This window comes from Passer montanus, unplaced genomic scaffold, assembly GCF_014805655.1.
Source record: "Passer montanus isolate IOZ18808 unplaced genomic scaffold, ASM1480565v1 scaffold1, whole genome shotgun sequence".
Taxonomy (NCBI): Eukaryota; Metazoa; Chordata; class Aves; order Passeriformes; family Passeridae; genus Passer; species Passer montanus.
This window is the reverse complement of record NW_024356504.1, coordinates 9,065,088-9,081,551: the sequence shown is the minus strand read 5'-3', so window position 1 is coordinate 9,081,551 and position 16,464 is coordinate 9,065,088. Positions and strand designations below refer to the sequence as shown.

General features: G+C 37.2%; 1 protein-coding gene across 1 annotated transcript in view; it reads left to right on the top strand.

Moving 5' to 3' along the window:
- MYO3B (myosin IIIB) overlaps positions 1-16,464 on the top strand; it is a 192,068-nt gene that overhangs the window by 118,178 nt on the left and 57,426 nt on the right. The window contains exons 27-31 of the mRNA XM_039729329.1: positions 159-236; positions 2,105-2,310; positions 10,935-11,046; positions 12,122-12,284; positions 12,981-13,061. Coding sequence (XP_039585263.1) covers positions 159-236; positions 2,105-2,310; positions 10,935-11,046; positions 12,122-12,284; positions 12,981-13,061 — 640 coding nt within the window. The remainder of the gene's footprint in view (positions 1-158; positions 237-2,104; positions 2,311-10,934; positions 11,047-12,121; positions 12,285-12,980; positions 13,062-16,464) is intronic.

Below are 16,464 nucleotides of genomic sequence, written 5' to 3'. Positions count from 1 at the left end.
CTATTAGAAGCTGGCCCTGCTATCTCTGATAAAGTATTCTGAAGTACTCACACCTGAAGGAATGACTATAACAAAAACTGAACCCAGCTTTCATGGGCAAGGTGGGTGGGTCTGCAGTGTTTCTGGAGCAGTCCTCACATCAGAGTTTTGTCTTTCAGGTTGACACAATGGAGGTTATGCGGCATCCTGAGGAAACAACTAACATGAAGCGGCAAACTATGGCTTCCTATTTTAGGGTACAAAAATTAAAATGAAAGCAAGCATTTTGATAATAAGACCGATAGATATATATATAAAATATTTGTGGGATAGTAAGATCAAAGAGCAATATCAGAGAATTTTTTTATTCTGTTACATGGCCTCCGTAGATTTATAAACTTTTTTTGTTTTTTCTCTTTGTTTCCTCATATTTTTGTTATTTGATTGAATACATTGATAACAGAATCTAGAGCCTAGACTATTTTCTGTCTGAAATGCTAGAGGTCTAGAACAGGTCTCATTATAAACAAAACACCAATTTTGTGCAAATAAAATAGATGCTATCACTAAAGTCTCCATATTTTTTAACAAGCTGAGGCATACATACCTTTAAAGATTTAGATTTTTCATTTATGCTAAAAAGTAAAAAACAATCCGTCTTTTGGAGTGCTGTTGTAAATCATACAGGTTGCCATTTTATCAGTAGTGATCCTGTCTGAGGTAGTGCACATTCTGCTCATGTGTTTAAATAAAACAGGCAGGGAAAGGGCATTGAGAATGTTGGAACTGGAAGCTTAGGAGGCAAGAAAGTACTAGTCCAAGACTCTTGGTTACTGTTTTTTCTTCTTGCAGTCATTGCAAAGTGGAAAAGTTTTCAGCAGTTGGCTCTTGGGCTGCACTTGTGCCATGCAGAATAGGGAAGTTCACAAAGGTGTGCTAACCAATGTGAGTCAAAGCTTCAAGCAATGTAGGAATACCTGATCAATTTGTTCTGTAGAATAGTGTAAGGAAGGGTATAGAGGAAGCTGGTGCATACTGAGATGTTGCTCTGGTGTGGAGAGCACAAGGACACTGACTTTCAGACTTACCATACAGGTGTGCACTTGGAGTGCTCTTGCACAGAAGCACAGAAATGCCAGCTCTGTAGCAACTGTAAAAAGAAAAAAAAATAAAAGTAATGGAGGAGTGAGTGTGGAAGTAGACTGTAATACACATGCAGCCTGAGGCAAGGTGACAACAATCAGCCTGGAATTGTATGTGATTTTGAGGCATATATGGTTATATGAGATTGAACATAGTTGGCAACACACACTTGTTGTGCAACAGCTTAATGAGATGAGTATAGAGCAGGAGAATCAGTATTCAGATGGGTCAATTAAAAAAATATATACTCTGATCAAACATTTTTCATTTTAGTTTAAAATGAAATGGAGTGAATTGTTTTGTGTGTCTAGTGTGGACAGGAAAAGAAGTAATGGACCTACATTTCAGAGGCAAGATTTATGTTAGATGCTAAGAACTTTATGAATAGTTGTGATCATATAGCACAACTACACAGATTTCTAGGGAGACTGTGCAGTTTATATTCTCAGTGATTCTGAAAAATTAATGTAACAGAGATGTGCCTGAAACCTTAAAGATACATCTAGTGTTCTCTGTGGACAGAGCACTGAACTGATGACTTCTTGCAAGCCTTTCCTGGGTTCAAAAATTCATTTGCTGTGAATTTCAGTGATTGATTCATGGTAAAGCTTGTATTTCTGTTGGGGGTATTTGATCAATCAAATGTGTCTACAGTAGAATTACAGTTAGGACAATTTTCTACTTTATTTTTTTTAATGGACATTCTTCAACTATGGAAATGTGATATAAGGAGAAGAGAAAGGTGTAAGAAGTAAGAGATCAGATTCAGAATATTTAAATTTTTTTTACAACTGAAATTTTTAATAGGTTCCGTGTTTCAGCTGAAATCTTAAAAATTAATGAAAGGGCAATGGAGATTAACATTACAGATTAAGATATAATCAAGCATTACAAACTGCTTACAAATATGAATCTCCTGCTTAAGTCATTCCATTGCAGTTTTTTTGCCAAGTATGTGCATCTTCTTTATTTTCCTCACTAGTATTCCCTCATGGATCTTTTATCCAAAATGGTTGTTGGGCAGCCTCACTTTATCCGCTGCATTAAACCTAATGATGATCGAGAAGCATTGATGTTTTCTCACGAGAGAGTTCTGCTGCAGCTAAGATACACTGGAATTCTGGAAACTGTCAAGATACGTCAGAAAGGGTATTCTCATCGCATCCTCTTTGAAGAGTTTGTAAAAAGGTAAGACTTGTATAAGAGGGCTGTTTTCCTAATATTTTATTCAGTAAGATATAGTCTATGTTTAAGTACAGACAGTTCTACAAATGTTGTTCATAGTTGTGTGGCCTCAATGTCTAATGAGGACAGGGACTTTCAGAGATAAAGACTACAAGAGATATCTGATCTCTAATGGAAAACAGTCAGTGTGAAACCTGCAGTGAGTACAAGTATTAAGCCTGTCTCTATGGTTCTGTCTGTAGAGGCACCACGTGGAAATGGTGCATTCTGCTCAGATAATTCGAGGATTTTGGAAGGTCAGTGACCTTCAGCCATCAGATGAAGCTGAAGGTGCACGTGTTTAAAAATGAACTGATACGAAAGCTTCAGATTTAGCTTTGCAGAGTCCTTTATCTTAGAGATATCATGAATAATAATCAGATCTCTGTTCACCCTATCCCTTCTCATGGCTGCTATTACTGGCTTTAATACATAATCTCAAAAAGATATAAATTTTATTCAAGAAATGCAATTGTCTTTATGCTGGCAATATAGCATCATGATAATTATGGTTTCCTCTATATTTTAAATGTGTCTTTGTGTAGTATTTACTAGTTTTCAGTGTGCAGGACTGGCAATTCAACAATGAGCAGAAGAACTACCATTAACCATTTAGGCAACAGTAGGAACAAGTAGTGAATGACTAGGTCACGGTGTGATATTTTTTGAACTGGAGGTTGCTTATCCAGACAATACAGAATTAATGAATCTACTGAAAGCAAGTCATTAGTCTCACTTCAGTGCCTGATGAAGTTAGGGAGAAGATTATTCTGGGAGGTACTAAAAAACAACTGGAAGACAGTGCAGTCACTGGTCACAGCCAGCACAGCATCATGAGAGGAAAGTTTTGCCTTATCAAACCTGATTTCCTTTTATGACAAAGAAACCCACCTGGCTGACCCAGGAAAGCCAGCTGATGTCATCTTCTTGGATTTCAGTAAGGTTGTTGATGCTGTCTCTCACGGTATCCTCCAGGAGAAAATGTCCAGCACATGGCTGGATAAACACGTCATTACAATGGGGGAGCAACTGGCTCACAGTTTGGGCACAAAAGGGTTCTGATGAATGGGGTGACAGCAGACTGGTGTCCAGTCACTCATGGGGTTCTACAGGATTCCATCCTCAGCCGTGTGCTCCTCGATGTCCTTAGAAATGTCTTGGATGTAGGCTGGAAGTGATACTAAAAAACTTCACAGATGATGCAAAACTGGGAGGAGCTGTTGACTTCTTGAAGTCAGGAAGGGACTGCAGAGACACCTTGACAAATTAGAGGGCTGGGCAATACCAACCATATAAAGTTCAGCAAGGAGAAGTGCCAGGTTCTGCACCTGGGACTGGGGAACCCTGGATGTACAGACAGACTGGGGAATGAGGTGCTGGAGGGCAGTGTCACAGAGAGGGACCTGGGGCTCCAGGTCACTGGCGAGTTGGATGTGAGTCAGCAGTGCCCTGGCAGCCAGGAGGGCCAAGCATGTCCTGGGGGCATCGGGTACAACATCTCCAGCCAGGCAAGAGAGGGGTTGTCCTGCTCTGCTCTGCTTTGAGGCAGCCTCACCTTGAATATTGCATGCAGCAATATTCACCACAATATAAGGCATTAAAACTATACAAAAAGTGTTAAAACAGCACAGCAAAGATGGTGAAGGGCCTCAAAGGGGAGCTGTATGAGGAACAGGTGATGTCACTTGGTCTTTTGTGACCTAACTAATTTTAGTAAGGTGACACCATTGTAGAGCACATTTAACAGATTAATTTTTGTGATCATTAATAATGTAATCAATTTGCAATATCCTGAAGCAACTGAAAGCAGAATTATTAACCACAACTTTTATTCAATTTACATGTACGTGAGCTAAGATTAACTCCACAGGAATTAGTGTAAATTGAGAGGAAATTGAGCCTTCTCTTACCAGGAGATCCTTTTATTCAAAAATGCGCTGAATTTGAGTACAACCTTGAAAGCTAAGGGTAATAAAACCAGCATTGACCGTAGCTTTCCATTCCTGCAGATAAGGGCAAGTTGCAGTTAATATCTTGTCAATTACTCCCCAAGTTTTTAGTCCAACTTGATGGAATTTGTTAAGGAAAGAAAGTCAAGACAAAAGGGGAAAGAGAGGGGAGTAGATTTAGCAATTTCTACAACAGCAAAGATAGCTTCTGAGTTCAGAATATAAGTGAGGGTGGGAAAGGAGATGTTCTTTCTCCTTTGTTCAGCTCATGCTTTATTTTAAAACAAATTCTGTTCTCTTTTGCTCTTGCAAATAAAATCAAACAATACTTTATAAAGCTATCAGTGGAACAAGAAACATTTTTCTTCAACTTACAGCTATAACTAGTCAAGTGTTTTTAGGAGCTAAATAGTTGAATACATAAAAATGTTTGAGAAAACAGGTCAAATGCTAAACAGATTGGCACTTCTTTGTTCATAATCAAAAAGACATTAGGCAAGTATGAAGAAGAGTTTCAAAATGTCAGTAAATGTAAGGATATCAAAGATTTTTTTTAAGCCAGCAAGTTAATTGGTATTTTGATCCCTTTGAGCAACTGAACAACAAAATGGATGAGCCAGCATTTTTTCTCCCTTGATGTTATTAAACAAATAGGTGTGCTTCTTATCTGCCTATTCAATAATGCTGTTTTGTAAACTCTTAGCAGGAAATATGAGGACAAAACAATCAAAGCCAGGGAACAGACCCATTCAGAGTTTATCAGGTGGGAGGTAAACAAAAGATAAAGCTCTGTCTAATGTTACTCTTTACATGTCTTCTGTTTTCATGTAGAGCAGATTATTTGCAAACCTGGATATAGTTTATTGGGTTAAAAAACAGATGGTGAGGAGAGGGCTTAATTGGGAAACTCATTCACACAATGTTTCTTCAGCCAAGTGTATTACCATCTGTTTTATGTATATAAATATACATATTCTTTTACTTAAAGTAGGAAAAATGTAATCTGCAGTCCCTGTAAACACTGTATCCCTAACAAGTCTTAGACACTTTGTCTCCCTTGGCCCTGTCTTGCACCCCATGACATCATGCATCTGTCTTATGTTTGCTGTGAAGCAACATGGCCCGTCTTTCAGGCTGGGATCTCAGATTGTAGGTAGGAGTCATTAAGTGATCAGTCAGCCAGGTGTGCCTGAAATGCGGGGTCATGTGGTGACCATGCACTGCATAGCAGTTTAAAGGAGCTGTGCTTTCTCATGGGGACCTGCACTGAAGGTCCCACTGGAAGGAACACTCCTTGCTGAGTGCCCCTGGAGCTTCACGTGACATGATGTGTGTGCAGGTGTCCTCACCACGTATCCCCCAGCTGGATCCTCCTTTTATGTTGCATATACTGTGCAGTGGTTGAAAGGTGAGGGACTCGCTAGGCCAATGGTACTAAATGCTGTCATACTTGTATTGCTTCATCAGCTCATAGGAGTGTGTTGAGAACTTTTGCACAAGTTTCATTCAAGGATTGTCTTTTTTCTTTCCTGACTGTTTATGTTAACATTACAATTTTTGCACTGCATTAAGTTGCAGCATAAACTTTTACTATAAGCATTACCTATTCCACAGTAGTCAGATGATGTTACTCTGATCATACAATCATGGCAATACCAGTACTCTTACTGAAACAGTGATCCCAGTGAGGCTGGTTCTGCTTTTTCAATCTCACAGGACAAATTTGCATAAGGTCACTGTTAGTACACATGGTATACACAGTTTCTAAACCACCAGTGTTACATTTCTCATGACCACATAAAGTCTCATTGGCCTTAATAAGTCACATTTTGCATGGAGTGGAGCTAGGTATTAAAACTGGTCAAACATTACAAAACCCTATAAAACATATAACCTCAGTAAGTGCTTTCTTCTAACACCAAAAATTTGGTGGTTATACACTTGCTTATTATGCAAGATCAGGGAAGCACTGAATTAAATTAGAAGCCAACAGACTTGCTACAGATAAAAAATTCTTTCTTTTTAAATGATGCATGTTTAATGCAAGCCTACTTTTAACAGTAAACCTGCATTATATCAAAGTTCACAAGTGATTTCTGTAAACAAAATTTTAACATTGCCTGATACCTTGATTTTACTATCTACTATGGAAGTGTTTATTTGTTTCAGTGGCTTTAAGATTTCACCAGATCTATAAAATGTTCCCATACACTTTAAATATGGTGAACTACTGGACCTTCCATATACACTTCCTAGATGTCTCCCATTCACAAAACACTGGTAAGTGGTTGCAGGATGGAGATGATAGGAAAATATTAGGAGTGGACAGTCTGCTATCTGCTTATGAATAGTATATGCACATTGCACCAAATTGGGCTTTTCTGAGAGTATTTCTGATTCTGTATTTGTCAGATGATTTACAGCATAAGTGCTAGATATCTGTTACTGAATTTCAAGAATATCTTAGATGTTGTATCATTTTTATTTATAAAAATGATAGAGTATCTTAAATGTTGTATTGGTTTTTTATTTATATTTTTAAGATGGAGTTAAATGTAATTATTTTTGTGAATTCAGATTTGAAAATTTCTGAAAGAGGTGAGATACAACCAATAACCAAGTTAGAAGTTTTTGGAAGTAATTTTACAGCTCTTGTAGTTCTTAAAAAAAAAGTCTTATTTTTTAAAAAGTTTCTGATTCCAGGGCTTAGAAGGAACAGATAATTTTGTGATTCTGAGAATCTTCCTACTGTTGCTTGTGGTCTGGCTAGAAAGAGATTTTGTACCTCATGCTTTTCACATATCATTATCCATTATCCACCTCAGGCCATTACATTTTAGTACAAAGATTTGTTTTAAAGAGAAAAAGGGTTAATCATTACTGTTTTGAGTTAATTATGTAGAATTGATGCAGCCTTTAAGTCTGAAATGTGAAGGGAACTTCAGTGAGAGACACTGGTATAGTAGTTAATGGTGCTGTTTAAATGCATTTTATGGAACAGTTTCACAGTTTAGCCTTTGGGGGGGTGGGAAATTGAACCATTTGTTTACAGTCAGTTTATTTAGTCTGAAACCACCAACACTAAAATGCCTTGTCCCTAAACAGATAGTTAATGCATAGAAGTTTTCCATATCTTAGTATACTTGGGTGTCTTTAGCATTTAACCTTACTTCTGCACATCCTAGCTTTGCATTCTAAGGTTAAATTCAGCTCTTAAAAATGTTATTTTATTTCTAATGACTAGCAAGTACAGTTAATCCCATTTTAATATAAGTTTTTTCTGAAATAATATTCACATCCATGAAGAATAATATGTATTTCAGAGTAAAAACCTCTAATTAAGAAATGTAGAATTCCAGAGTTTCATCAGGTTTGAGAAATCAGTTCTTCTGAGGGGAAATTACTTTCCTTCTACTTAGTCTTACTGCTAGTGAGAATGTGATTAGTCAAGTACTTTTAGGAAACATGTAGATGACTTTGTGCCAGGTATAGGAAATTTTCAAGCAGGATGTATAACTCCGGAGAAGGATATGTTTTTGCACAAATTTGTGCATGTTTATGAAATAGCATGTGAAGCATCATAAACATATATTTTTAAAATAACAATAGAAGTATTGGTTTAATGTAGAACACTGAAATATTCCTGGCTACGATATTTCATGCTGAAATAACAAGTGCAAATATGGAAATAAAAAGGTAGAGTTGTGAAATTTTCATCTTATCTGAAAGCAAATGTGATTTCTAGCCCTACGTTTCAGAAAATAAGTTTCTGGTTTCTTGGTGATAGTTGCAAGTAGAGGTCACTCTGTGATCTCTGCACAGTAGATTTACATAAGTATGACAGAGATTAAATTAGACCAGTAAATCAAATGAACAGTTGCATATACCCCAAAGCTTTTTTTCAGGCATATTCTGTGCCATTTTACCGTGTACAATATTTGCATGCTTTTGCCAGATACATAAGGGTGAAACATTTTACCTTCCTCCAAAATTCTCCATAGGGTCCATTACTGTACAAAGATTTTTAATTAGATAAAACAATTGGATGACCCTGTCTGGCACATGCTGTGCTTCTGTACAATTATCCTGAGCACATAATGTCAAACTACTTGGGTGTCTGTAGTTATGTGATTCAGTCATGAAAACAGGCACTAAACCAAAGTGTTTACTTAAAAATACCCACAAAACACATGGATTTGAGCTTTGGAACACATATTTAGAGACCTAATGTGGTACAGAATGCACACTACAAAAGGAGTTCTGGAGGAGAAATAATTAAAAATAAATAGCTGGTCTTATTGATAGTCCTTATTTCTGATGAGTACAGTCATTTCTGCCTTCCTTTCCATGAGGGAATGGCCTGACGTTGTGCCAGGGGAGCCGCAGGTTGGATATCAGGAAAAGGTTCTTCACCCAAAGGGTGGCTGCGCACTGGAATAGGCTCCCCATGGAAATGGTCACAGTACCAAACCAGACAGAGTTCAGGAAGCATTTGCCACATGGTGTGACTCTTGGGGATGTCCTGTGCAAGGCCAAGAGTTGGACTTCGTGATCCTTATGGGTGCCTTCCAACTCAGAGTATTCTGTGGTTCTATGACATAACTGGAAAGCAACAGTAAATATATTTAACCAGATACAGGTGCAGTGGTAAGATCAATCAAAATGTTTGGAAAATCACCTTTTAGAGGAAGATTGTAATAAATATTGGGAGACAGTATGTTTACATACAGAAACTGTAGTTATTCCCATGTAGTTACTCCCATGGTTTGTAAAGTTCTTGTCATTCTGAATAGCTTGTTTTCTTAGATTATAGATACGTTTAAATTTATAAAAACATTTGTTAAAATAGGAATTGATAAGAAAAATACCCATTGTTTTAATTATGGTTTTTTTGGAGCACCAAAGCAACTGCATTCTAGATCATGAAAGAAAGCTATTGGAGAGGGTACTATCTTTGACAGATAATGAAGTTTGTCGTGAACAAAATGGTGTAGTCAGGAAGATACTTACTCAGATATTTGTCACAAATAAGTCAACTTTTCAGTAAGTGGAATGTCAATGATAAGATTAAAGAATTATGAGATTTCCCTTGAATATTTTATTGCGTCAGTGCCATCCAAAAACTGTTCAGTTGTTTTAAAATTCCCATCAGTAACATACCTTAAAAGATACATGAACAACCAGTGTCCCTCCCTCCCACCCTCCTGATGTGTAACTCACATGGCTATCTGAACTGGCTTTTGAAGCAAACAGCAATTTACTATGAGTGTAATTTCCCCACATATCTGTCAGCTATCTGTTTAAATTGTATGATGTCAAAAATATTTGTGATACATATATTTTAAATCTGAGTTTTGTTACTGCAACTCAGTACCATTTGTTTTGTAAAAACTGACGTCATTCACTTCAGTAATGAGGTGGAGGAAATGTACTTTGTTCTTTTGCGTACACCATGTTTCTCTAAACCTCCTAATAGGCATGAGTTGATATTTTGAAAGACTTGGTTAAAGAATTTGCAATGTCACATTGTTGAGAAAGTCACTACATTAAAAATAACTCAGTAATACATAATATCCTGTCATTATTCAGAGTTAGCAATGTCTCCAGTTGGTGAATATCTATGTCTCTGGTCCAGAACTTATTCCAGCACTCACTTCAGATGTCATTTTGTTCCTGTTTGATCTTAACTGACTGTTTTAGTGGTTTTTTTTCTTTCTTGTGACAACTGGAGCTAATATATAGAGATTAACTGGAACTAATAATTGAAAATCATACTCTTCTGACTTAAAAAAATAAAGTATTACAGAATTCTAAATTTTCTAATTGCTTCTCCATATTTTCTTCAGTATAAAGTGGGATATTTTCCTGACTCTGTGTGGATACAGAGGAATCTGTCTTTGAGATTCACTGATGACATTCTTCCCTTCATGTTTTAAAGAACATCTGATCACTCTTCCCCATGCTAATAATTAGTAGAATGGTTTGCTCAACCTGCCACCTCCTCTCAATCCCAATGTAACTAAACTAGAACCTTTAGAAGTATAACTTAATACCAAGACAACACATGGCAGTTAATAAGTGAGAGCTGAGGTGGCAGTTGCTAGCATCCAAATGTTATTGTGCTAAAATAACCTTAAATTTGTAAACTAACTGGCACATGTTCTAGCTGTTACTTAACGTAATTGTTTGCAAGTAGGTTTACTTAAATACTATAAAACCAGTGTTCATAAATGCATAATGGTTTTCTATAGGTAGGAAGGAACTGGTTCTTAATTCAGTTCAAACATGTTTGTAACCCTTTTTCATTAACTATAGGTTATTTAATGTAATTGTTAGGAGCTGTTCTTTGCAGGGGAACACAGACCAAAAAAAAAAAAAGACAATACTGTTTTGTATGGGTCTGCTCCAGACTCCTAAAATTGATCATAACAATTCCAATTAATTGTTTATCCTAATAATTTATATGTTCAAGTATCTATTCATGACACCTATGTCATGATTTATGAAGACACAGCTGTCATGAAGTATGTATAAGGAAGAATTTGGCCTATTAATTCTAGAGATAAAGTTAGGAGCTAGAGAAAAACAGTGGAAGTACATATTGATTGTCAATTCAATTCTTTCTTTACCATTTTGCAGGTATTACTACCTTGCGTTCAAGGCACATGAGACTCCCCTTGGTAGCAGAGAAAACTGTCTTGCCATTTTGGAGAAATCTAAACTAGACAACTGGGTTCTTGGGAAAACCAAGGTATGTGTAGGGTGCTAACATTTCCACAAGGATAGTATACTTTTGTAAATCCTGTCTAATAGTGGTTCAAAAAGTACTGCATGAATGAACAAAAGAGCAAATAATTTGCTCCAATGAGCTTCCCAGGTTATGGAAGTGCCCTCCCAGCTGAGTTAGTGCTGCAAGAGGGGTGCTTTGGGTACCTCCCCAAAGTGCATTCAGCACATGGCTGCCTTGATAAGGACAGTGCCTCTGTCAGTGCCTGCTGTTGTAGTGACTTTCTGAAGTTTCCCATTTTCTTAATAATGACGTGGCTGAAATGTCACAATTTGACCCATCACATGAGCCTGGCTAGTACCATTACCCATTCATGGAGTTTCAGGTAAGCTCCTTCTCTCTCTGTCAAAAGCCTTTGTTGATGGTTTAAAATGGAGTGATTGACTTCTTTTAAAAGGATGTCATACAGTACTTTGAGTTATTTTACATTACACAAAGGAAAAACTGTGAAAATTTTCTTGTTCAAGATCCAGATAAAATGTATGTAAGCACCTATATGATTTGTCTCCTTAGGGAGAATGCTTTTAGACAGTATTATGTCTAAAACCAAATTCAGTCCAGGATTTGTGTTTCCACTGGGAAGAAAGGTCATCTTTCAAAATTGTTCATACCTGAAAAGATCTCACTGTCCAATTTACTTTGTAAAGAGGGTAAATGTGGGATGTGTTTCCACAGGATCACAAAATATTCTGAGTTGGAAGGGACGCACAAGAATTATCAAGTCCAGCTCCTGCATGAATGGCCCATAGAGATTGAACCCCAACCTTGGTGTTATTAGCCCCACGCTCTAAGCAACTAAGTTAATCTCATTTGCAATGGGGTGATTATAATCAGTGGAATAAAGAAGTTCCACAAGTACACAAGAGCAAATAATTGATTCACAAGATTGCTATGATAGGTACAATCAGTATTTTTCTAGTTTTCTCAGCAATTACACCCTTGAATAGGCTGCTGGAGGACTAATGAGAAGGCAAAATACAGGAGGTTATAATACTGATTGTAATACTGATTTATTTGTTTTGCTGTTATTCCATTACAGGTTTTCCTTAAGTATTACCATATAGAGCAGTTAAATTTGTTCCTTCGAGAAGTCATAGGGAGGGTGGTGGTCATGCAAGCCTATATCAAGGGATGGCTCGGAGCAAGGAGGTACAAGAAAGTAAAAGATAAAAGAGAAAATAGTGCTATTACAATACAATCAGGTAAATGTTCATATTCCCTGTTTTACTAAGTGTCTTTCTATTTCAGTCAATTAAATTGCATGTACGTTGTTAATTTATTAATTACAGTTTATTATGAAATCTGAATGACTGGATGTGTTTTCTCTCCATCTCATTGATGCAGATATTATTGATTTACTTCGAAAGTATCATCTTAACATTTAGGAATGTCTTTATTTAAGTATTTTAATATTTTGAGTGTGGTGCCTGTGCACAAAATAAAAATATTGTTATGTATGTCTGTAATAACATGCAGCGCATAATTGAAATGCAGTAGCACACGTCCCTGCCCGTGTACCAGAATTGCAGACATAACATCAAAAGATGAGCCGGAGAGGCTGATTATCAGTAATTTAGCAGGTTTCCTTATAGTGATTTGGGGAACCATGTGAGCAAGAATGATGACACACCCTTTTTTTTGAGTCAGGATATCAGTGAGCACATGGTGGCAATTAAAATTTGAATGAGGGAAGCAGTGTTTGAAGTTGTGAGGATGTGAATACTGCAGTCATGAACCCAGAGTTCAACATGTGGGAGGGTGGGGAAGAGCTATTGGGGGTGGGGGCTGAAGTAGTTATGGCAGGAGAAATGAAAGTTTCAGCACATCTCTGACCCTGTAGACTCTGTAGCAATTTCTTAAATAAATGTAATTTCCAGCACATGGTTTTGTATTTTTAGCCTGGAGAGGATATGAAGCTCGCAGGAAGTACAAGGAAATAAGGAACAGAAGAACTGATGCTGCTATACATATTCAGTCAGGTAATTAAAACAGTATTTCAATTGCCAACACCTATTTTTCTGTGGGTGATTTTGCGCGTGTCAGTGTTTATAGCCAAAAAAAAAAGTCCAACCAAAAGCTATCAAAAACATTACTTTTGATTATTTTTGATTTAGTGTCAAATGATATCAGTGACAGGTATCATGCACTTTAGACCTTTTATAAGTACTTCTCTGAAAGCAATATATAGTAATTAAAAGCTGTTCAGTTAATTCTTGGCTAAAAGTGTGGATGGAAGACACAAGACATGCATTTCTCTGTCTTTGTTTGGAGCACTGATCTTGGCAGGTTGCCAGCTTTTTGTTTTGACTGCTTGCTGGGTTTGCCAGCTTTGACCAATCTTTTGACAATCTGCCAGACTCCTATGCAGCCATATCAATATGAATTTGAATAAACTTTAAAGAGATTATTGGAGGAACAGGCCCATAGGGCTGTGTAGGTCTCTAGTAGAGAGCAGAGTACCATATGGCATAGAAATCTAAGAACCAGCGCTGTGAATGCTGTGAACTCAATGGTGTTTTCAGATGCTGCCAATATGAAGCAGCCTCCATATGATGCAGTGCAGTACACCTTCTCTGTCCAATTCCAGGTTCAAAGATTGTGACTGATAAAAAACCATTGTAGCTAATGTGTTTACTGATAAACCAAGAAACCACTTTTAGCAGCTTCCTGTGCTACAATTCCTTAAGCTTTGTCACCTCTTGTTCTGTATCTTACAGTATGAAATCTAGATGAAGAATTTTGTTGTAATATTTTTTTACTTGTTCTCAAACCATTCCCAGTAAATTCATTCATTTTTGTGTTGTCTAGTTTGCTACTCTGAAATTAAGCATTGCTGTGACTTTCAGGAGAAAACAGAATGTCATTGTAGTTACCAAAAGGAACAGATTATCATTAGGATAAATAATAATTTGTAGCTTTGCATATGTACTGTTATGTAAAATCATGAAGCTCTAGGGTTAATTGCAATATATTCTGTTAAATTGAAGAAATTTTTTTCTTGCATTAGCAACAAGCACTGAAGGATTGCACAAGTACTCTCTCTCATTCTTCCTCTCCTTTGTGTTGTCATTTTCAGTTGTTTTCATGATAGCACAGAGAGTAGATCTTAAAGTACCCCCCTGCCACTATTTCCACTGGAGTATTTGCTACCTTTACAAACACATGCATACCTGGACTTAGATTACAACAGCCTTTTGTTGAAGAAAGGAAAGTGAAACTCTTAACCCATGACTGTCTCACTATTACCAGCTCCTTAAGATGAGAGTTACCTCAGGTGCAATAGGAAGCTTGTGTGTAGCATTATCACTTGGAGTCTGCAGGGGACATTCTGCCTCAGAGTTTTATCCAGACAGATTTTTAGCTCTTTAGAGAAAGATACTGATGTATTCTGCTGTTAGCACACATGGGAGAGATTCAGAGCTCTGTTGCTTCCTGCCATCTTTTAGATACTGTGTTAAACATGGCAGAGCAGAGGCAATGGGAGTGAATTGGGACACTGTTAGTCCTCTGGACCTAATGCTGGAGGAATGTTGTTAGTGCTCTTCCCTCCAACACACACAGTGTTTTCCTTTGTAACCTGGCACTTGACTGTTTCAGTGATCAGCCTGGGTGAATAAACATTAGGGACTACAGGGTTAAGAGTGACACAGTGAACCTTTGTATTAATTAGGCTGGCTGCTCCTCTTGTCTTTGGTACTCTAGTAGAAGGGGAATAATGATAGCAATAACAATAATAATAGTAATCCTCAATGCTTTTCTGTCTGCCTTTGGAAACCTATATTTAGGACTTCTTATTTGAAAATATTTCTTGTGCAGGTTTTCTCTTCTCGATATGCTAATTATTCAGTGTTTCAAATCAAAGCTTATGCTTGCTAATCATGGCCATTTTCCAGGTTTTACAATACACTGACAGTTTTTGTGTTGTTTACATAACATTACACAGTCCAAGTGCCTAGTGACACGGAGACAAAAGGTACTCTAAATCTCTCCCTTCTCTGCACATCTTACAGTGTGAGGGTAGTTCAAGGCAGCTTTCTAGTAAAATGGAGTACAGTCACCTTTGTATTTTTTTAAAAAGAGCCATTTCAGGCAGGGAGATAAATTGTTTGCATTTGTCATCCACATTAGCAAAACCATATCATTAAACTATATGTACTTCCCTCTCCTTTCCCTCCCCCCTGCCCCGCTCAAGCAGGCCTTGGAATTTAGGAAGCATTTGGCTTACATGTTTCTACAGAACAGCGCATATTGAAATTTGTTTTCCTTTCATCTCTTTCCCAATAAAAGCAGCCGCTCAGCTTATCCCTTTAGCTTCCTCAGAACTTCCTTTCAGAATTCCCGATCTATTACAGCACATTCACATACCAGAAACAAGATGCCTTTTCATGCTGTCAACCTTTTTCATCTGAAATGTAAATTAATTCTTGCTGGTACGCTTTGACAGAGATCAAAGTAGGGGTATTAACCTTATTGGGCCTTCTCCTCATCAGAATCAGTTCCAAGGACTGCAAGGGTAGTGTTAGGAGGCCAGTCTTCACTGTTATCTATGGCCCTCCTCCAGGCAGTCCTCTGTCTACAAGTCAGCATTTCAAAGGCGCTGATTTCTTTTGTAAATGACCTTATCATTACTTTAAACTGTGTGAAAAATGATTTGCCTGAATAATTCTTGCAGGATTATCCTGCTCATTTTAATTGTGGGGGGACTTCATTCAGGTTCCAGGATATTGTTTAAGTGGTTTTGACAGCAAGTGATCATAGCCTGATAAAAAGGAGGAACACAGCTCCTGATTGGAAACCTCTTGACTTGTTCAGATTGTTCATTTCTTGCGAGTCAGTCTTTGAGGTAGGCTGCATTTGCATTTTAAAAATAAACAGATGCCTTTCAAATACATGAGCTGGTGGTCTGGAGATCTCTGTGGGCCCAACAGTTCACTATCCATTGAAGAAATGTTGGAAGAAAAAACAAACTTAGAAAAAAAACAACCCTCACAATATACATGAGGGTAAAATTCCTGAGTGTATTATATTACAAGAAAAAAAGTCATTATTTCAGATGGGGGGAAGCCCTCACTAAGAAACAAAATATTAGTGAATTTAAATTAAATAGGGAAGAAAAAGCTACCGTACTTCAGCATATCTACATTTCAGGTTCTCAGAATATACAGATGTTATTAGACTCATGGCTAAAATGGTACACAGGATAAACAAGGTCTTTCCTCATACTTCCAGTCACACTTTCTCAAACTGTGAAGGTTAGGAAATGCTACTTTTTAACTCAGAAGCAAATTGTAAAGAATGATTTTCTGTTAAGTGTTTGAGTTGGCAATACTTTGCACTTCTGAGTATTTCTTTGTAATTGGAATTTACAGTGTTTCAATTCAC